The sequence below is a fragment of the Scomber japonicus genome, chromosome 5, assembly GCF_027409825.1.
Source record: "Scomber japonicus isolate fScoJap1 chromosome 5, fScoJap1.pri, whole genome shotgun sequence".
In the NCBI taxonomy this organism is placed as follows: Eukaryota; Metazoa; Chordata; class Actinopteri; order Scombriformes; family Scombridae; genus Scomber; species Scomber japonicus.
This window is the reverse complement of record NC_070582.1, coordinates 30,624,284-30,648,064: the sequence shown is the minus strand read 5'-3', so window position 1 is coordinate 30,648,064 and position 23,781 is coordinate 30,624,284. Positions and strand designations below refer to the sequence as shown.

General features: G+C 38.9%; 1 protein-coding gene across 1 annotated transcript in view; it reads left to right on the top strand.

Annotated features, from left to right (window-relative positions):
* Positions 1-23,781, top strand: part of LOC128358906 (polypeptide N-acetylgalactosaminyltransferase 18-like) — a 157,779-nt gene that overhangs the window by 72,885 nt on the left and 61,113 nt on the right. Inside the window, exons 2-4 of the mRNA XM_053319309.1 lie at positions 9,544-9,751; positions 9,918-10,084; positions 15,951-16,137. Of these exons, the coding sequence (XP_053175284.1) occupies positions 9,544-9,751; positions 9,918-10,084; positions 15,951-16,137 (562 nt within the window). The remainder of the gene's footprint in view (positions 1-9,543; positions 9,752-9,917; positions 10,085-15,950; positions 16,138-23,781) is intronic.

The window sequence follows — 23,781 nt, the reverse complement described above, 5'->3', positions numbered from 1 at the left end:
TATGCATCTCCTACCCAGATTGTATGCAGCTTTGATTTTCTTGAATTTCCTTCACAGTTCAGTTCAGACTTTGAAATTATTTTGGTTCCTTTTCCTCCTATCAAAATTCAGACTCTTCTCTCCTGCTGTAAAATTGTCATCCAGAACTTCACCTCCCCGTCATCCCGTCAGCTGTCAATCAAAACTCGACTGACAGCCGAGCCGAGCTGCTACCTATCGAGCTGTTACCCAGCAAGAGTTTGACAGACAGTGATATGCAGGTGTGAAGGGTGGGGGTAGGTGGGGATGGGTGGGGGGTAGGCAGGTTTTACATCAAACCAAACAAGCACAGCATTTTTTTTTTAACATGGCATGTAAATGGAAATAGAAATGCTCACGTATGCAGAAATGATGCAGCAGCTGTGGATAAACTTGAAAGTTGTTTGAATGTTCTTGAAGCTGCACTTACTGAGTTTTCAGCCCTGACACAAGCTGTTATTTGTGAATTCAAACAGATATTACCAAGCTTCAACTTTTTAAAGCATGTCTAAAAAAAACTCTACCATATGGCCATATTTTTGTTCAAATGCATGCTCTTTAAGCTGCAGTCTACATCGTTCACCACACTGAAAATGCAGCACATATGATGGATTGTATTATTTGTAACCCCTTGATTCCACTGGGTGAAGATGCTCCGCATTCCGGCTCGGACGCGGCCTCCAGAGCCGCTCGCTGCCACTCGAGTCAATGACTGTGATCCCACCGGGTGCCGCGGCTCGCTTCAGAAGCGGCTCTCTGCTCCGCTGCACTATACATACATGCCAAATCTATTCGCGTCAAGCTTCAACAGAGCAAATCAAGCTGGACTGGAAGTCAGAGACAGAAACAGCATAGAGCATCCTCTCAATTTTCAAAATAAAACAACTCCCGATCGAATTTCTGCATTAAACAGACACATACAGTAAAGAGACCATTTAACTACGTAGCCTACTGACCCACACTAGAAGCACAGAAATCCAGGAAAATTACCAAGTCAGCTAAATTTGAGTTTAGTCTGGTTCTGCCTGAGGTTTCTTCCTGTTAAAAGGGAGTTTTTTCTTGCCACTGTCGCCAAGTGCTTGCTCATGTGAGAATGTTGGATCTCTTTAAAGTTAAAACCTGAAGAGTTCAGTTTAGAACCTGCTCTATGTGTAAAGTGCCTTGAGATAACTTTGTTGTGATTTGGCGCTATACAAATAAAGATTGATTGAGATTGATTGACTGTTTAGTTAAGCTGCTACTGCAGTAATTATGGTAGACTAAAGGCACTTGTTTGGATTTGATTGGACTGCTGTTATGGATTGCTTGACCAGAGTACACTTCGCTGCACTTCTGAAATGTTCCCAGAGGGGTAGAAGGCCATGCAGAGGACAGGGTTAACTGTGATGCTGCCAGATAGAGGTTAGTCTGCAGTGAAAGCATCAGCTGACCAGGTGAGGTCAACTGAACTTAAAGCAAAGTCCTTAAGCTTGTTCAGGAACTCGACTCCAAACTGCTGCTACACTCAAAACTTGTCAAACTCCTCTTACTGCAACTTCTATTCAACACACTGGTATTACTCCTGTGTACTGGAGTGTACAGGGCTCCGCTCACTCTTTTAATGCCATGCTGCTCGCCTGAAAACTTACTTCCATCATCATCCTTCATGCTTGTTCCTGGTATTTTCACAATCCACCAACCTTTATTAAGATGAAGGCAGGCATCGCATGGAAAAACTACTCGAAAGCAGGCGATTAATCAATGTCCTTAACACAAAAAGATTACGTCTTGTTCCAGATTCTTTACACATCCTTTCCAGGCGAGCTGTAGACCTCATCAACTAGGAGGTAGGCGATAACACTGCATTTGTTTTTTCAATCCACTACCAAATATCAGGGCCAGAATGAATATCTTTCTATATATATATATATATACATACAGTGTAATGCCAATAAAAATATGCAACCCACATGGGATTACATTACTCAAAAAAACCACATACTGTATGTGTTCCTAGAATAAAGAGAAGAAAGTAAAGCATATTTCACATAGAAATAGAACAGAATATAAAATATCTCCATACAACATATTTTTGGCCATACATACAGCATTAATATATATATTGCTAATACTGAAACTCAAACCAGTGGAGTCGGTACTTCAGGTATGGATTCATGTATGTATGTAACATTTAGCTTTAAAGAGTGCTCTCCAACCTGCAGCTTCTGTTGTGATATGGTGCTATATAAATAGAAATTGACTTGACTTGACTTTACCCAGCTCTTCACATGCAGATGGACATGATTTGAATGTTTATTGAAAAAACATCACACATTTAACCTCTGACTTCTTTTCTGCATTTTTCACTTGTAAATTCCTACCGCGGTCATGAAGGCAGATACAATTTCATTTCAGTGAAAGTGAAAAGCATTTCCAGCCCCGGTCCACACTCGTTTACTTCCTCCACAGCACAAACAAGGAAAACAATGATCTCTGTGTGTGATGGGTGTAATTGTCTTAAACCTTTTTGTTAGTTGACACCTTTGTGGTTTAGTACAGCGCTCCTATACATTTCTGTCAACAGAACGCTTCTTACACACTGTGTTCTAGTCTAGGATAGTTCTGGTCTCAGCCTAGATTGAATCAGATCTCAGGCTCTGACTGTGGTCTTAACTGCAGCCATCTTGTTGTGAGCTGATCCGCAGCATGCAGCATCCAGCCTGCTGAGCCAACAGCACGCCAATACTGCATAAAGTGAGTGGAGGACAAGGTAAGACACTTTGTCACCCAGCAGAGCGGCCCGTTCCTAATCCATTAGGTTGTAGGGAGTCCAGGCCTGACGCCTTTCAGGTCCACAGAAGGATGTTGAGTGAGTGTGTGTGTGTGTGTGTGTGTGTGTGTGTGTGTGTGTGTGTGTGTGTGTGTGTGTGTGTGTGTGTGTGTGTGTGTGTGTGTGTGGACCGGGAGCTGTCCTGATGTCTAAGCTAATAAAAGAGTTTGTCTCAGGGAGCTGATGTGACAGAGCTCAGGGTCGCCTAGTTTACAGATGCCCAGGGATGAATACCTTCTGTCACAACCCCTTTATTCTCTTGTTCTCTTCATCACTCTCTCTGCCTCTCCTCCTTCTCATTACTCCCCTCATACCTCGCTCCACATCCTGTCAGCCCTTTTCATTTTGTCACTTTCCAAACTCCTCTGGCTCTTTCTCATTGTCTCCCTCTGCTTCCAGATTTTGACTTTGCTCATTCTGTCTTTTGCACCTTATGTTCTGCATTTCCCGGGGTTTGTGATAATGATGATGATTTTTTATAATATTCATCTGAGTGTTTTTTTTAAACATCCTTTCAATGCAGTAATTGTGTATATTGTGTCTTTGACTATATCAGGAATTTATTTTAGGAATTTCTTGTCAGGATTGTCCGCCTCATTCTCTCTGCGCATTGTCTTTCTATTTGTGCTTTGTCTGTGTCTCTGTGTGTGTGTGTGTGTGTGTGTGCGCGTGCATGCATGTCTGTGTGTGTAATCACAGCTGAGCAGACATTGACAGGCAGCCAACTTCCTATCCCTGACAAGGGTATCACAGGACAAAGTAACACTGTTTACCTTCACAATGCAGTCCTGGATGATGCCAGACTGAGCAGTGAGCAGTGCTTGTGTGGGTTGACCTCTGACCCCCAGGTCCTCTGCGTGTGTCCACTACTAGCAGGTCTGTCAGATTAGGGTCAGAGGAGGGGGAAAAGTAAATGTGAGCAACTGCTGGTGGTTTGTGAGCTGCATATAATGAAACACTGTAAATCATAGCAAACAGATATTATATGAAGTTAGGTGGGCATTTCTAGTAAAAATACTGTTCAGTATAGTCACTGGGAACCTTCATCACTTCTGATGTTCTTTAGTGATGCAAGACTTGTCTGAATGAGCTAGAATCCATAATGATAATAATAATAATGACAATAATAATAATAATAACCTTATTTGTATAGCACCTTTCATACAAGAAATGCAGCTCAAAGTGCTTTACAACAACAACAACAAAAAGACATACACCACATGCTTTACATGAAAAACTTGATAACATTGATAAAACATATGTAAAGATACAGTAAAAATACACTGCATAGAATATGTACTTTAGTGGTGGTCATTTGGGAGTTATAAGCAAAAATGTAGAAGTATTTCAACATGTGTACACAGTTTGTATATCGGTACCTAGGTCTCTGAGGCCATAAGCAAACACAACATCCCTTTTCCCATGGGCACAGACTGTCACTTTAAGCTTAAAAATCCTTGCCTTCGACAAAGCTGATGGGTAGCAAGTCAATGGCTCTCTTCATCAGTGAATGATTTATGGAAGAAAGCCATTGATAGTTGATCTGTGGATAGGCCCACACCTTCTGCTGGGTGCTCCCTAACAACAGTGTATAGTTGTTGTACCACACATAACTTTTTGATGGCTATAGTTGTCTTTGCTTGTTTCTTCTGTTTGTACAGTAGTATCTAGCCTATCTCATAGCACTGTAGCAAATAATATACTGAACTCAAGCAGAAAGGAGACAAATTGAACATACTGCACACTTTTGTCATTGCCGAACAAAGGAAAATATATATATTTTAAGACGAGAAGATAGTCACATAAACTATTGAGTTTTTTAATAATTTAATGACTATTTGAAAATCATGACCCATCCCCAGTAAAAGATGAGCCCATCTCCTCTTTTTTCATTCTGCCCTTTTTTTTATCTGTGAAATATTTAATACATTTAAATGAGGAGTTGAGGATCAAGAGAGAGGAATTGATCATTTAGTCAGTTTGTCTAGCGTTTTGGTGGAGAGCAATGTATCACATTATCACTCTACCTGCCAGATTAGGATGCTTATTATACCCATGGTATTCTACTGACTCTCCTCTAACACTGCTATCAAAGTACAATTCACTTTTATGCAGGACATATCCATAACTAGATGACCTATTTTCATTGTGGCCACTCCATAAGTTTTCCTGTAAAGCCACAATCAGGACAAAAATCAACATTAATGTGGATTCAGTAGTCCAAATTTACATTTATATGAGGAGTATGATCAAATCATTTATATGAATATTTCAACAAAATACATTTACTTTATTCTTTCTGAGAGAGAGATGAGAAGATAAATATCAATCTCACGTCTGTGCAATAAGTATGTGTTTGAGATCAGGATTATTGTAAACCCAGCTCAGCATTAAGACTGAATCAGTGGGAATCTGTTAGTCTAATGTAAAGGGGGGAAAATGCCCACCAATAACCCCAAAGCTCAAAAATAAACATATTGATTTGTTAAATCTTTACACAGAAATGTAACAATTTTTGGTTTGAATGGGATTAGCATGGGATTGCTAGCAATACTTGATGTTAGCACATTAGTCAAAATGTTGAACTCATTTTAAAACTGAGGTAAAGACAACAAACACACAAACACATCAATAATAGGTGACGTTAAATAATAGCTAAACTAAGAAAAGAAGGAAAATATCTTCAGTTTATTCCTAAAGCAGCCTTCATTGCTGTAAACAAAAGATTGACATTTTATTGTCTTAGAAAGTGGCTAACGTTTTAGCATTAGCTTCTTGACATCTGGCAACGAAATGGCAACTTTAAGTCTAATATTCTTTCTTCTTTCAGTTGTTTCTCAACTATTCCTGAGAAAAACACGAAGCTCTTTAGTTTCAAATTGCTCTACTAGTGCTCTCACCTTCCCACTGCTAGACGCTAACATTGTCTGTCATTTGGTGGACAGTTATGGGTACCTTAGCTTTTTAGCCGAAAATATATGGTAGAGTGGAAGGAGACAGCAGAGTGGAGGGATATTGTGTGGGTTTGAGCAAATACAACTAAAAAATATTGAATGTTGCTACTTTAAAGGAAACTAGTGTAGGTACAAAAATCATACCCCATCATATAGCAGTGGGAGGGTTAGGGTTACTGTCACTGAGTGGTTTATTGCAAGATTTTAAATGAACTGTGAGCATTAGAATGAACCAGCTGTCATGAAGTTTGCACATTCATTCAGAGCACATTCATACCTACAAGGACATTTTCTTGATTAATTATGATGCAAAAAAGTACTATTATAAAATGTCTGGCTATACATTATACATTTATTTATGTGCAGTATAAGATATAATTAAGACTGCCAGAGGATACGCAAAACACACAGTTATTTGCATTCATATAGTGTAAGCTTTCACACAACCTTATACTAACAAAACCAACACACACACACACACACACATCTATATACTGTATATACTTTAATGTTGAATCATATGAATATTTTGTGTGTCTGCTATTGTGTTTAGTTATTTGCTCATTAGTTCTAATTTTGAGGTTGTAGCACAAATTAAGACAAAAACTCATTCACATTCACTGAGGACATTGTCCCGTGTTGCAACTGCACTGTACACATGACTGTAGTTACCATATCGTACACACACATGCACACACTCACACACCCTCACCACTGTTCCACTTGATTCCCCCTGACTTCTCTTACAGAGGTAAGCTCAGTCCTTCAGCCGCACTGGAAAGGGTATCTGGGCCTGACTACATTAATAATGAAATACGTCGGACACAGTGCAGGCCAGGACACAATACTCCTTGTTCTCACCTCGAAAATCAAGAAACCTACACATGTGTAGCTACACTGTGATGCATCTCTCCTTTATGCTCTTAAGAATTTCTGAAACCTTTTAAAGTACACAGTCTACATCCTGCTGCTCCCCAGCACTAAAAAGCACAGTGCATTAACTAAAAGCATCAGTGAATTTAAATGGCTTTTTCAACCAGCATTCGTCTTTCTGTCAAGTTTCAGTACAAAAAAGGAAACCCAAATGAGGCAATTTAAAAGTCCTGCATCACAGTCCATTTGGTATAACACAGAATCATTTGCGGTGCTTTTAGGGGGCCTATTATGAGGCTATGAGGGGACTTGGGGGGTGGGGGGGATATTTCACCCCCAATGGCATTAAGCATGTTATTGCCAAAGAGGGAAGTTCTGTTCTTCAAACAGTAAAGGACCTTGCTTCATTGAAGTAGTATCCAAAACTTTTTTTCCCATTCAAGTGGGAATGGGAAATTATCAGCAGATGTATGTAAATTAAACAAAAAATTAATAAATTGAAGTTTGATACGTTTTGGGGCATGGCCTTTTTTTGTATGTTGTTGTTTATGAGTATTTGTTGGTTATTTTCAAGACTTAATATATATTAACTTAATGTAAATCACTTATTGTTATCATGCCTTATTGTAGATTCGTATTTCCTTCTTATGCATATTTGGGGTCCATGCTATTGTTTTAGCGCCCTCTATTAGTTATGTACAAGGCTTTATGTGTTGGGCGGAATGCCACCCACAAATTCAGGCTGGTTGTATGTTTGTCACACTGTGATGAAGACTTTGAGTCAGCACATGTTGGTCTGCTTGGTCACCTGTACACTTGGAGAATCAATTCACAATAGTATTTAACCTGTATACTGAGTGCCTTATTTTTTTCCATGTTTTTTTGCACCACTTACAGACAAATATGTTGTTGTTTTTTTTGTACATCCACCTGCCCCACTAAAGAGCACTTGTCACATGAGTCATCAGAGCCATGCAGCACTTCCATCTTCCACTAATTTAAAAAAAACACTCAGCCCAGGAAAGACAGGAGACACTCCACAGTCCTTCGGTAAGGGACAGAATACTGATGGATTAACCAGATGGAAAATAATTCATTAGTTATAGATTTTTGCTCAAATTGACAGTTGCTCATTGTGACTGGATTCTACTACTGCTGTACTAGCATGAGTGACAGTGTTTGCTGCAGGTCAAACAAAAGGATGGCACAGTTTCTTGCACCACAATCCACTGTCACACCAGTCTCATTAGTAGTTCATACACAGAGCATCTCCCAACAGCCTGCTAACCACATACAAAACAAAAATGTTACTGACTGCTGGAGGCAAGACAAAACAAATTTCACCATGATTCTTCAGTGTACATACTGTAGCGTTTTGGTTCCAACTGCTAATACGGATATTAGAGTGGAAAAAATGTGTTGTATAAACATTCACTAAAATTATTCCTCCTGTTCATACGGACTATTAAAAGATCTCCTTCAAATATGCTTTCAATGGAGGACAAAATCCACAATGTGTCCACACAGTCATTTAAAAGTAGATGTGAAGCTTATATGAGTCTTCAGCAGTCTGAGTTAGTCATATCAAGTGATATCTGACATCGTTTCCCTGTTGAGCTGTGGTAGAAGTATAGTAACAAAAACTTTGGCACTAAAAACACGAAGTAACGTTGAAACATATCTACTTGATTTGACTCATTTGGATGATAGAAGCTTCATATTAGCTTCAGATAAACTTTCAAATACATTTTTGCACATAAGGACTGTGGACTGCCATTATTATATCAGTATGAACGAGAGGGAATGATTACAGCAAGATTTTCGCCCCTGTATATTGTTGTAAGACAGACTTGAAACAAGCTTTTCTGATGTTGTTTTCAGGCCAGACTTTTGTCTAGATAGTGAATATAGGAATCAAAAGTTTATATGGAATCTGAAACTTTAAATTGTTAGCTTTATTTTTCTGGCTTGTGCTCTTTTTATTTATACACTTTCTACCTTTTTCAATACTTGTATACTGTGGTCAGGGATTTCAGCATGCCTCAGTCTTATGAATATTTCATTCTCCCCCGTGATCTAACACCTTCTAGTGACTCGGACAAACAACAGACCACTGCATTCAAATTCTGCTGCTGCTTTGCCCTAAATCTGCCATTCAGAAAGCAAGTGACAGGGAGGCTGCAGAGCATCATTTTACATCCGTGTTTCACATTATCACAAGCCAGAATGAGTACAGCAATTCTTGGTCTGTTTGCATGACTTAATGAATATTTTTTTTAAACTGCAAGTCAGCTTTTTATTGTTTTCTGCATTTGAGGTTTGTTTGTTTTTTTTCCAAACAGGCCTGAAACATGAGTTGTTATTCTCATTGTTTTCCATCCTGCATGAGAAGCGGTTCAGATACTGCACATGTAGAACAGGACAGCACAGTGATGATATACAAAATGTTACCTTGGGCATGTTAGGAGATTTGTGTCCACCTCTGCACACATCAACCGTCACTGCTGTCAGAATGAGTTATTTCTAATGACAATGAAAATCCCCATCCTTTTTTGCATCACATTTGTGTCGCAGCCTTTTCTCAGTTGCCGCTGAAATTATTCGTTCAGCTCTCAGTAAACAGGTTTTGTTTGATAACCACGCAGCATACTTAGTGCTCGGTCACAGTCATTTTTCCTGCAAAGCCCCATGAATGGAGCTGATGGAAGTTCATTTGTCATTAGATTTCTCCACAGTGTGTTGCTGCCACAACATGTGAGCAGCACAATGGGCTTGTAGTGATGTGGCTGGGGGGGGGGGGGGGGGTCTATTGAAAAAATAGCAATTTATTCCTTCAAAAAAAAAAGTTTACTCCAACCTTTCCCCCTTCCTTCTCTCTTTCCTCCATAGATACCCCACTGAAGGATGGTGAAAACACTGCATCCTCATCAGACTCCGCCTCAGACCCCGCCTCCACACTGTTTGACCACTGGGGTCACGACCTGGGCCCAGAGAGTCGAAGGGTCGCCCTCAAGAAGTTCCGTTACTATGGCTACAACGGCTACCTTAGCGACCGCATCTCCCTCACTCGGCCAATCCCGGATTTACGACCAGACGGGTCAGTCAGTCGATCAATGTCATCGCTGTTAACGAATGAAGTCATCAGGATGTAACATTCCTCTGTGTTAATGGGTTGTTGTTTTAGTCAGCGGATTTTGGTGAATCTATCTCTTAAGATAAGAAAGACATTTGGGAGTGATGAGTATGTGGTTTCCCCCCTCCAGATGCAGAAACATGTCGTATTCATCAGACCTTCCTCAGCTCAGCGTCATCTTCATCTTTGTCAACGAGGCCCTGTCGGTGTTGCTACGCTCTGTGCACACGGCCATCCAGAGGACTCCGTCACATCTGCTCAAAGAGATCATACTGGTGGATGACCACAGTAGCAGCTGTAAGCATTATTAACCTTCCTGTTAGTTTCATTTTTTTAATATCCATGCCTTTCTTTGGCTGACACCAACTACAGACAGGTGGACAGATGCTGTTTCAAGTTTACTGAGCTACCAGGACATGAATTTAAAGCTTCTAGCCTCACACTCTTTTATATGTGCATACATCCACAGGGAGCAATTGAAGGTGGTATTAAAAGGCGTATCCCATTTTGATTTCCCTCTTTGGCAGCAGTATTTTTTCTTGATAGCAACTATTCCTTAGCCATAGCTTTTCAGGAGGAGTTTTACAGTAAGATCAATATGTATTTGGCCACTGATTGATTTTCTGCATTCTAAATTTAATGTTTTGGTTCTTGTAAGTAATTCAGTAGTTCATGGAAGGTTTGCTTTTGAGTAAAACAATATATACTTAAAGTGATATACAGTTTTATACCAAATTTAAAGGACAACTTCACTTTTTTTTAAGTCAGGTGCCTAAACTAACATTGAAACATGTTTTTCTTGCTGTAATCATTCCTCCTGTTCATACTGACCATTAGAAGATCCCTTGGTAATACATTTAAGTGATGGGGGCCAAAATTCACAGTCCTCCTTATGTGCAAAAAAAAGCTTATCTGAAGCTAATATTTCCACTTGATATGACTAACTCAGACTGCTGAAGCCTCATCAAATAAGATCAAATAAACCTTTAAATGCAGAAAATGACTGTTTGATTTTGTCTCCCATCATTTACATTTAAAGGGGATTTTAATAGTCAGTATGACTGAGGCGGAATTATTACAGTGAGGAAAACCTCTTTCACTGTTCGTATGGACTCTTGACTAATGCTTTAAAACACACTTGAAAAATTGTGAGAGTGTGCTTTTAACCCATTGTTCACAAACATTTTTCAACAACCAACCAAAGACCTGTTACCATGGAGTTATAAATGAGCTACAAGAAAGATACTCTGCTATTTCTATCTGCAAAGTTGAGGAGCTTGGGGACTCTGTATTTATACAAACCATATGGATGCTTTACACCAAGTGCTAAATACATTATTCACCTTCTGATTCTATTTTAACAATCTGGTCAGAATCTCATGTTTGTGCTGATCCACTCTGCTGGGATGTGTGTGGTAATCCAGATGTAGGAGGCTCCATATAGCAGGGACAAGCATAGAGCCCTTGTAATATTACACTAACACACTGTTGTAGTTGAGTAACCCAATGTATGCTACAGTACATGTTATATCATATATTAAAATTAAGTTAATTCTGGATCAGGTCAGATTTATAAATAAAATATTACTTGAGGAATATTTTCAACATATATGATAAGCCCCTGTAACTGTAAAGTAACTATACCCCAACAGATATGTTTAAAAAACACTATGTACGTTTTTAGTTCTGTTTCATTATTTGTTCATATGCATATCCTGCTAGAAATATAAATAAAATACACTGCAGTCTTACAGTGACAAGACTCTAAAAGTGACGAGGTCCAGCCAAGAAAAGGTCACAATACACACAGAATCCACTGTAAAACCACAATCCGTGTACACACTTATGTTTTTGCAAGGCTAAAACAAACTAGTGTGTGTCGCATGTTAATTAGGGAGCTTTAGAGGTTTCCTTTTGTTTCCAGTCTTTGTGCTAACTGAAGCTAACTTACTGCTAGCCACACTCTTCCCTTAAATAAACTACTATATTGATGGTGTGGGAGACACATTTCTTTTCTTTTTTTTTATGAACATGTTGTTGCAGTAGATTATATGGACAACCTTCAGCTTTGAGCTCCACCTTTGCACTCTTGTTACTGAATTTGCACAAAGGGTCACATCTCTTCCTGCCAGCCCACATGCCTTTGAATACATGATTACATAGTGTTAGCAGAAGAAGATAAGCAATACAATACAGATGGAGCTTCTAATAAAGAAGAATCCAATCTCTGTCCATATGACGGTTGAACTTTGGCACCAAACTCTCTAGGACCAACAGAAAAAATGCTGTTGGCTGTTCTGACAATACTGAAACAAAATAACAGCTCAATTATAAGTGTTTTTAATCCACATGACTTCAACAGCTTCTCCTCACATAATAGGGAAAATATCCAGAGTCCAATTATCAAGTACTGACTCCTGTAGATGAACTACTGCCTGCACTGTCTGTATTTAATGTCCCATTTATTTTATATTCCGCATTAGACGGCACACAAGCTCCAGACATGTGTGGGCATTAACTGCGTCACTGATGTATGAAAACAGATTCAAACTTATTAAAGTAGTCTTGGTTCAAACCCGGGTGCAAGGAGGACCGGTGTCAATAATTGCATCACACAGTATGGAATATATTTCACTGCAACCAAATCTATAATTACCATTATAAGAAGTATGTCTCTGCTACCGTCGCCTGCAGATTTTATGGGTCTCTCACTGCTCCTCTGTTCTTCAATAATACAGTATATCAGAGTTTAGTTACGCTACAGTAGCTGCACAGGGTTGAATGTTGATTAGTGGAGCAGCTACAGGGGAAAACAGATTCAACGTTTACCTCAAGTTATTCCCTCTTAATGCATTACAATTGTGCGACTCAACAATACTGTGGGAAATATGATTAAATGCTTTGGGCATGCTGAGAATAATAATTGCATGGTGGTAATTCATAATGAAGGTAATTGATGGAAGATAACTCAATGAAAGCGTGTGACCATTACTGTTACTTATTCATCTTACATGGTGTAATTATGACAAATGAGGGTCAACTGTGGCTACATGAGGACAAAAGTAGAAATTCAGTCATGCCCATTACACTTTGCCACCAGAATAGCAAATTAGCTGAGATATCAGGGGTTCTGTGATAAATCCTTAAAGTGCTGATCAAAGACCACTGAACCATGTAAACCTGCATTAGTGTCACAATTACATTACATTACATTATGAATTACATTTTATTGCAATTTAAGGCTACAAATTAAGGCTGCAAGAAACACCTTTTTAAAATGATCATTTAATCTGTCACTGATTGGACAGTGAGTAATGCCATGCAAATATATTCAGTATGATAGTAGAGGACAGCAGAACATTCTCACTCACATTCACCAAACTCTTAGATTTGATCATGAGCATATTCATTAACACCCCTCAAATTACCACATTCAGCAACACGCAAATTTCATCCAGTAAAAACTCTCTTTCCTGATGAATTAATTCTATGGTAGCTCTAAATTATGCACAAAGCATGAAAACTGATCTGATGAATTGTCAACAAGAAGATGTACAAAAGGTATTTACATGTAAATGTTATTTGATTTCCTCAGGCAGTGAGATACAGGCGTTTTCTAACTATCTTACATTGTCAAATTGAGCCCAGCGGTTCTCACATCACATCCCTCAAACATTTGCAGTGGGATGACAGCAAACACAGCTCTTGTTGTTCAGACAGTCAGCTATATTTGAGTGAAAAGCGTACTTCACAGTGTGGTCCTGACGTCTGAGAAATTACTCAGGCAACTGAAGGTGCGCTTGATTTAATGACTTGATTTTTGATGTTTTGGAAGTGATCTCACATCAATGTGTGACACAAAAAAAGTGCTCTTCAAATATTTCCAACCCCAGCTTTAAATGAGCCCATCTTTCTTTCAGGTCAGCAGGAAACTGTGGCTCATTAAAGGAAAACAGAGAGACTAGAGAATCCGGGCTGATGGTAATAATGAATAGAGAGGGGAAGGCAGCAGCCAGAGCCTCCGGGCAGGATTACAACACAGGGAAATCACAACGAGGAAATGAAGATGTTTGCCGTTACATTGTGGGAAGTCTGGGGGAATGTGTGTCTGAAGCAGTTTGTGCATGGCTATCTGTCTACCTGGATATGTTCATAAAGCATATAAAATCACTCATAAAGAAGGATGGAAGCAAAAAGCAAGAAAAAAGCATTGTAATATAATCAAAGGATGTGTGTGTACCATATCTGTTGATTGGTTACCCAACATTGGGCAGGTTTTTATGTTAGAATATGAAACTTCAGACCTCTCATTTTACGTGGGAGCATCAGCCTACACAAAAATAATGAGTCAGAGTTCAGTTACAAATGTTAAAAAATCTGGGATGAACATTTTGTAAGTTCTTTCTAATCTTTTTCTATTATTATCTATCTGTTATTTTACTTTTTTTGCTATTTTCCATGCTAGCAGCAGTGTCTTGGGATGGGCAGAGCTGGTCATTCAGTAGTTTAGTTGATTGTTCCACCGCTAGATGCAGATCCCCTCATTTTTCCATTAGCGTTAACATTAGCTTAAATAGTAACGTATTCGAAACTTTAGTTTATGACTAAACACTACTTGCAAAACTTATGAATTCTCATGAGCCATAGCTGTTTTTTGCATTAAGTGCTAATTAGCAAATGTTAGCACATGGTAACATGTTAAACTAGCAACGTGGTAAAGAGTAGCATAGCCTATTAGCATTAATAATGTGAGTGTGTTAGCATACTAACATTCACATTCAGCTTAAAAACTCTCTACTGTGTCAAAGTATAGAAGCACTACCATGGCTGTAAACTTTTCATATTTGTGTTCATCTCTTTTTATATATTTATATTTGTGTTTCACTCCTTTTAATCTTTTCTTCTTCTGTAGGTCACCTTGTCAAGTGTTGCCTGTCTTCCATAATTCAATAGTGTTAATAATATGTTAAATCCCAATCTGGCTTTTATTTTTGTAGCTTTGTAGTGGAACATATTTCCTACCAATTATGATAATATATTTAACAGCTTTGTTGCTGTAATGTGGGGGCATAGCTTTACAACAGAGCACAGGGGGAGCCGGCTTAGTGATCAGACAGGAGGTCCACACTTACACCAAGTAGAACAAATATGCATGCATGTATGCATATCTGATTTTTCAACACCACATTCCAAAACGGTGAACCTGGATGATCTGCTTCCATAACAGCCTCCGCTCTTCTTCAAAGACTTTCAAACAGAATTTGTAACCTGGTTGCACTATTACTGAGAATCAACGCTGATGTTGGTTGATAAGGTCTGGTTCGCAGTTGGCTTTGGAGTTCATCCTAGGTGTTGGATGGTGTTGAATTCAAATCTCTGTGCGTGTCAAGTAGGTTCTTCCACAGCAAACTGGGAAAACTACTTCTTTGTGGACCTACAGTTGTGCATGACGGCATTCTAATGTTGATACAAGAAAAGACCTTCTCCAAACTGTTGCCATCTGTTGCTATATATATACAATCAGATTTCTTTGAATCATAACAGACCAAACAACACAGTTCCATACCAAGCACACAAATTATGGCAATATGTGTCTGATATGTAGCTACAGTACTAAAGTTAAAGTTTTGCCCTGACTGCCAATTGTAAACTTTCACAAGATCTTGCAGAGATGTTTTCATTGGCTCATCTACTCAGCACTGCATCCTTTTTTCATTTGTATATTTTGCATGTTAGTCCATTCAATATAGGCTTATGTTTATTTAATTATAGTTTTATATCCCCAGCTCTGCCAGGGGGTTCATAAAATTTAAATGTGTATTATTGCTACAACACATGGATAATAATTGAGTGTTCACAGTTAAATATATGTGCAAGTAAAATGTGATCAGCCAATAGGAGGACTGGTCAAAATGTGTTTCTTCAAAAGCGACATTAAAATATGTTTGTTAGAAATGGATCAAAATATTTCCCACACATCACATACAAGCATTCATTGCATGCACACACACTCATACACTCAGATTTCCTTTCCTTCATCCAGTTGGGCTTGAGGAGTTTCTGTGGAGATGTGTCGATAAGATCAATGCTCCAACTTGGCTTCAGTGAGTTTTCTTTAACATCTAAACGTTTGTGTTTGTGTGTGTGTGTGCTCTCTCTCCAGTGGAGCTGAAAGATCACTTGCAGAGCTTTGTGGATGAAACCAATGCTCAGCATGGCCCGGGGTTCATCAAGGTGGTTCACCACGACAAGCAGGAAGGACTGATCAGGTCCAGAGTCAGCGGGTGGAGGGCTGCTTCAGCTCCCGTTGTCGCTCTGTTTGACGCACATGTGGAGTTCAACACTGGATGGTGAGCAATTAGCTTTGGTTTATATTGTGTAACTTTAGCTTTGTGTGCAGTAGAAAGTTAAAGCTAGGTCAGGCAGCTACACACAAGACCTAAAAAACAAAGGTGAAAATGGAGAAACTTATCCCACACACCCACAGCTGTTTTTTGCAGAGTTTGAAACTAGTAGTTTGTTTCGACATTCATTTGCTGAAAGATAACGGTGTCTGTGCTCACCTTAAACCTCAGTTTAAGGTGGGTACCTCAGTGTAAGGTGGGTACCTACAGGCAAGATGTGTGGCATCACAGCTAGTTTCACAGTGAGGCAGTTATGGTCCAGTATGCAAGAAGTGTGATGCAGAAACTTAAACCTCCAGTGCACATAAACTAAGAATATACTTTTCAATGAAGTAGGAGACATGTATCTATACATACATACATACATACAGTACATACATACATACATACATACATACATACATACATACATACATACGTAGTTAACTATTGTGGTGGCAGCTATCTTTCATCATGATACTCCCAAGGTAGTCCCAGTATTCATGTTGTCATCAGCATGTGTGCTTGTGTGTATGTGATTGACCAAACCAGCGCATTGCAACAAAAGTTAAGTATGGTTCCGTTGTTTTGGTGGATGACTGTGTTTTTCTGATGCCCTGTCTCCCCATGAGAGTTTTTTCACCTAGGGCTAATGATGGCCTGAATGTCCAACTTACTAGCTGAATTTCATAAGGGTTCATAAAACTGAATAAACTGTATAAATAAGTTGTTTGTGGGTACCATTCTCTCAGTGCTTCCCTATTTTCCCCAGCAACGTATTTATACCAGAAAAGCAATCAGATAGGAGACTGCATCAGAAATAACCTACTCTAATGATCAGCTGGAATCGTGACACACTGTAACGCTCTGTCATGTTGTGTGAGCAAATACAGCAGAGATGTTGAGAGAGAGGAAAAGAGGTTGTCATTGTCCTTTTATATTAACAATAGCAAACACACACAAATGTACTGAGCGCAGAATCAATTTCTGTATGCTTAGATTAAATTATTCTCTGCATGATCATAATTTCTCAACAAAATATGGTTTATGTATTTGCAAAAACAATTTTTCTGTGCTCAAAATGTACCATCACACACTCAGGATTGAGGCACAGATATAATGCCATAATGTCCTCTTGTCCCATAGAAAATTAACTGGGGTGAACTTTAAGGTTCAAAGTTCATTCATCAATGCATGACTAAACAATACAATACACAGAAAATGTATAAACAAATATTACAATGCTTTCAATCATATCCAAGGAGTGTTGAATCAAAGACAACAGGACTTGGTTGTAGATACTTGTAGACATTTTGCCTCTCATCCAAGGGGCTTCTTCAGTTCAGGTTGTCCAGGTATATAACCTCTGTGGAGTCTGACCCCAAAAATGTGTGAGTGCGTGCATGTGTTGGCAAACTAGAGCAACATAAGCTACATATCACAGCTTCACAGTACAAGACAGCAGTGCTTGGTCCTGGTCCCTGGACAATGAAATCATGTCATCATAATCCGAAGTGCCTGTCAGTTCCCTTTCCAAATGAAAGAATAGATAACCTGTTCGGTCAGCCTGTGAGCATAGTTGTACTGTTGCTTGTTTTGATCTGGTTAAGAGAAGAAAACAGGAGCTCAACTGTGAAGCCTGTTATTGGAAGATAAGCCCAAAGTAAACAAGTAAACAGTTCATGTTTGGAAAAATATCTTTGGGACAGGAATCAAGAACCTTGGACAGTGAAGGACAAAGAATGACCTCCGCTTACTTTTCTTTTTATCTGCTGTACAAACACAGTCAGTTCAGGGTCTTCAACTAAGAGTCCATAATGTGTACTTGGTGACCACAGTCCAGACCTCGATTTGGCCAAATAAGTCCAATGCCAGCAACATCATTCCATGTGAATCCCTCTGGAAATGGTTCCTCCATTCCATAAACTGTTTGTCCAAAATAGAACACATGACATAAGAGTAAATAAACCTAGAAGTCAGTTTACATTTACAGGAGGTTACAATATCCCAGTTGAGTTCATTGTTCTTTCTCATCACATTATCTTTAAACCTAATGATTTTCTCAAAATCACCATCTGTCTTAAGTTATATCTAAATGTCGGTCAAGTCTCTTATACCCTCAGTTACATCCATGAAAATAACTGTCGCCATATTACTTAGAAAATACCACAAGGGTAAAAATCTCTTAGTTTGTATTTGTTGCAAGAGAAACTGTGCATCATTTTGTTCTGGTGAGAGCTTTCAGCCAACTCCACCAGTGTCTATAATATAGCATCTTACAAAGTTAAATCTCTAACCAATGAGCTCCATCTATGGACCGATCAACTGTGGCGTGTTCAAGTTTGAGGCAAGGTTTGTTCTATCTGGATCTTTAGAAGTTGTGCATACCTGTTCACTCCTGTCATGAACTGATGGAGTCAGTTAAGAACTCCAAAAATACATAGTGATGGTGGGAGATATGTTGGATGCAGAGCCAAGCATTAGATTATAGCAGTGTATGAGTATGTATGTACACTGTGCAGGGGAATATACCTTTCAGTATCATTTATGCCCCACCTAAACTGCTAACCATGACAGAGGCGCCATCATAACTGAGCTCCTCACACAATTCAGGGTCAAGCTGCAATGGTCCCAACATCTCCAAAACCTTATTTAATATTCCTCCTGATGTCAGATCACATTACCACATATCCCACTGCTCTCTGTTCAATCACTCCATTATGTAGGTATCTTATACATTTCTCAGCTAAAATAGTGTCATCCTGTGAGTGCTACTCAGCTTTCATCTTTCTCAGAAGCAGTGATGCTGAAGTTTCAAGGAGCTCATTTTGTATATCAGAACTCATCAACCTTGCTTTTCGTCAGTTCGTCAAGACGCCTTCTTATGTCAGGATCATAAGCACATTTGCAATTTAAGCATATCTCAAAAATGTCCTCTGTTAATACTTTCTAGGTTTTCCCACTGGCCTCTTACTGGAATATCTTGCTTGGTGCACAATGTCTATGATAACCATATGTGCCCAATTTCTCAATAAAGTCAGCTGCATGTGCATTTTTTTTACTCTCATGACTTGATAGGAAAAATATCCTTTCCCAACCCTTTTAATCTCAAGGAATGGCTTGTGCCTGGCCATAGCAACAACATGTCATCTATTAGTTTATATATATGTTTTATACATATTTGCCCAGGGTGTCCCCAGTCCCAATCCCAAACTCCAAAGCCTATCAGATTTCTTGTAGAAGTGGCAACAAAGCTGACAGAATACAGTGTCTTGTTTGATGCTATGTTCCAGCCAAGACTACTCCTTGTACCATTTAGAAGAAAAACATCTACTCTTACCTGTTCCTTTGTCATGAGCAGGGATGAGAGTAATACACGCCGACATGCAGGTTCATCTCTTGCTGATAAATCTGTAACAGTTGCATCGGAGTGTCTCTGGGCCATGCGTAGAGCAGATGTTTTGGGTTAGAGGATCCTGAGGGTGGAGGAGAATCCCTGGCATCTGCATCTGAGTTTTTCTGACTGCCATTATCTGTTCTTCCCTTCTGGATGCATGGCTTCTTAAAAAACTTGATAGCCTTGCTAGCCTCACATCAATAATAACCCATGACCCTGTAGCTGGTTCACCAGTCGTCCTTCCTTGGACCACTTTTGGTAGGTACTGACCACTGCATACTGGGAAGACCCCACAAGACCTGCTGTTTTGCAGACTCATTTTGCCTGTGAGTGATTTTAATGTTTCGGCTGATCTGTGTATACTACACAGCTTAGTTTGGCTCAGAAGAGTCACACTCGCTATTGTACTTTGTTTATTTCTTGTGGGTTGGAGTTAAGTAACTGAATTTCTTCAGACCTGTCTTGGTAGAACCTGAGGTGTGACCAGCAGTGTCAACACTTCCTCTATACCCACTGAGGTCCAACCCACACATCAGACAATAAACAAAAGCTGTAAACAAAGCTCAGTACCAGGTTGTCATCTTTTGTCCAGAGGTTACTTTTTAATGACATTACAGATTCTACGGTAGCCACACCATACCACCAGAGAGACCTAGTGCAGACAATGAGAGGAGAATTGTTGATACAGTTTTAAATTACATTACAATGACTGTATTGTTGAATGTATTTTTCTTTTTCTTCTTGATGAGATTGTTACACTCAATTAAGAAATTGTATGAGAGTCTCTGTATTGCTGGCTGCTTAGCTGTGTGTGTGTGTGTGTGTGTGTGTGTGTGTGTGTGTGTGTGTGTGTGTGTGTGTGTGTGTGTGTGTGCTTGTTCTAGGAAAATTTGAATGGGAAATATGCTTTTATTTAAATTAATATTTAGCACTCAAGCTAAAAAAAATGTTGTCTTTTGGTCTGTGGATTCACAGCTTCGCACAAATAGTACCAAGTCAAATAGGAACTTATATCCAAAAAGAAACAGTCTGGTAGCTCTGCCTTCTCTAATGTTCCAGAAAGCAGCCCTCTCTTCAGACTTACCTTATTGATTAAAGAGAAGCTGCTGAGACATACGCATGCATGTGTAAACATGCAAACACACATTCTCTCTTTCTGCCTTTCCCACTCACTCACTTACTTACTTATGCACAGCTGACCCCCCTGCCTCACATTCACCAGCGACACAGCACCTATAAGCCATCTAAAAATCCAGGGAAAACCCTTCATGAGCTGACTTGGGATCAATTAGGAGACAAACAATAGCAGCAAATGCTAACTAGAATTAAAGTCAGTTAAATATGTGCCAACAGGGTAGCTAACTTACCAGTAGCCTGAGATTGGTCCATATTTCTTGTTTGTGGATTGATACTGTAGTGTATTTTCTGCTACAGATCTATGTATTTCTATGTATTTCTATCATTGTATTTCTAAGCTAAAGTTCTGTCTCTGTGTGTAGGCCTTAAAGTATAGTTTATATAACAGTCAGTGTCTTCATGTGAAATCTGGTTCCATCCAGTATAATGGTAATTAATATCTAGAGGTTGTCAAACAGTAAAGGCATTGGAGCTGGGAATATAAACAAGCATATATTGTGCCCTTATATAGATGAAAAGCAGAGTACTCATGTTTAAGATGATGTGTACATTCTGGGGCGTAACTTTAGTATAAAAGATCTTACACAGAGAAAACAACAGAGACAGAATGAGGCTCCATTGGACAGGGACACTTCAGCCTCAAATTGACAAAGGTCTGTCTCCACTGACCTAGGCAGGGTTCTAATTGATAATTGGTAATAAAGAAAACTAAAAGGAACTTCGACTTGGTCGTTAATCCAGTCTTACTCACTCGGAGGGTGATCAAGTTCACCACAATACCCTTCACCGTCATCAGTGGTACTAGTAATGTTAGCTGCTCCAAGTTCAGATGAACACCATCAACCACCATCATCATCATCACACACAATGACAATTTCAGATGATGGCCTTTGTGTTGCTAATTTGTTGCCATGTTTCGAGACTTTGCATGATCTGGTAGATTCATTCATTACCCAGGTTTGTGGAGTTACAAAAATGAGCATCCAGTTAAAACTCTCAACTATTATCTACCCTCTGACTACAATGTGGGTTTTAATTGCATTGTCCGTATTGCCACTTGTTGTCTCTGAAGGAAGTGAAGATTGTCGAAGTTTTTTTGTTAATTGAACATTTCATGTTACAATTGTATTGTACATAGAAATATCCTTCATATGATCATATGCTGAAGATATGAGATCATGTTTTGTTATGTTTTTGGTGAATGTAACTCGCAAGACATTTTCTTTGTTGGAGCTGATATTCATCTGCTGGCCTTCAAAAAGTTTGTTCCTGACATTTATTCAGCTTCTCCGCTGTGGAACCAGATGAAGGGTAAGAGCCAGTTTTGTTTTATCTCTGAATTATTGTCATATTCATAATGTAACATTGTGTGTGTATAAATTATATGTATATAAATGTGGACATAATGACAGCTCCCCGAAAAACAAAGGAGATGTGTTGACCTCACTTTTACATAGCAGCAGGAAGTGGTGACGCAGTGTCCATATTTATATAAAGTCAATGGATAACGTTGGTAATATTGATTGGCAATAACAATGAACACATAGACACACTATTCTGTCTCATTCATTTATGACTCACAGTAAACCACTGTAGTCTCCATTGTAGTCGAATTGATTCAGTTACACAAAGCCTCACCAGGCTTTGTCTGATTGAAAGTAGACATGGGTGAGTATGATGTAACTGAGTAAATAACAGGCTGCAGGTTCAGTAAATCAATGTTCCTTTAGTTCTTCCATCAGTTCAGGTCCATTCAGTTGCTGAAGAACTACGAGGCAGCATGTGCAGCAGCAGGACTGATAGATATGTTTATGAATGTATTGTCTTTGATACCTGTTAATACATTTTTTTTCTTGATGAAAGCAGAGTCACAGACAGCAGGATGAAGTAGGTATCCAGGATGAGGATAACACACTTGGTGAGAACAGACATAGCTGGGCAGCTTACTAAATCTGTGCCAGATTACTGATAACATTCTCAAGAAATGGTAACATAATCCATCACAGCAGCCAAGTGATGGGATTTAGTACAGAATTTCCCAATGTAGGCTCGGTGTAGAGATAAGTGGGGAGAGAGTGAAACCTCATTAAAGTAATAGTCGTACTTTCTGTCATTAGGCAAGCATAATTATAATTATGAAAGCCATATCAATTCTTTTTTTAAGTCTAGTCAATTTTATTAATTATTTCAGACACCCAAAAGTTGTCTTCATTTAATTGAAAGTGCAAAGGCAGTGGCTAGTGGCGTAGCTTTTTAGGCATTGGCTGGACTATACATCTTTACTCTCACTGAAAACCTACATTACACCCAGGTGTCACATCTATTTTTCATATTTAGTTCATTTTAGTATAGTAAAAAACATTAATATATGAGCACATTATAGTATTGAAAAAATGTCTAATGCAGTCCTCAATGTTGCATACAGGTGCTTGTAAGGTAGTTGTTGCAGTCAGTACATTGTAAACTTGCTAAAAAAAATACCCTAAATAAAGGTATTAAAAGTGTACTTCAATCGAATAAAGTATCACTTTTCTACAAATATCTGTGAAAACCAGAAACGGGCCAAATTTTAACCTACTGTATATAATGATTTGTAGTTTTTAGCTTCCATTCCAGTCACAAATATGTAGAACTCTTTGTAATACACCTACACTGCTGTTAGACTTTTAACTAACCCTAGGAGAAGAGTTGATTTTAAGATTTTTTCAGATCTAGTCAAATGACTCTTAAAGGGGACATATTATGCAACTTCTCAACAATGAAATCAGTTGAAAACAGCTATTTATATGACTTCCTTGAAGCGTGGAACATCTTGTGTTTTTTGCCAAGGAACTAGTTTAGTTTTAATTAGTTATTTTGTAGCATTTTTCTTCCCTTGTACTCTTTGTGGTGGCTGCAGCACACTTTAATGCACACACACACACACACACACACACACACACACACACACACACATACACACACACACACACACACACACACACACACACACACACGCACACACACACACACACACACTCTAATTATTTCCTTCCATGCCTGGCTACTCCACAGACAAGAGCAAAAAAAGTTTTACA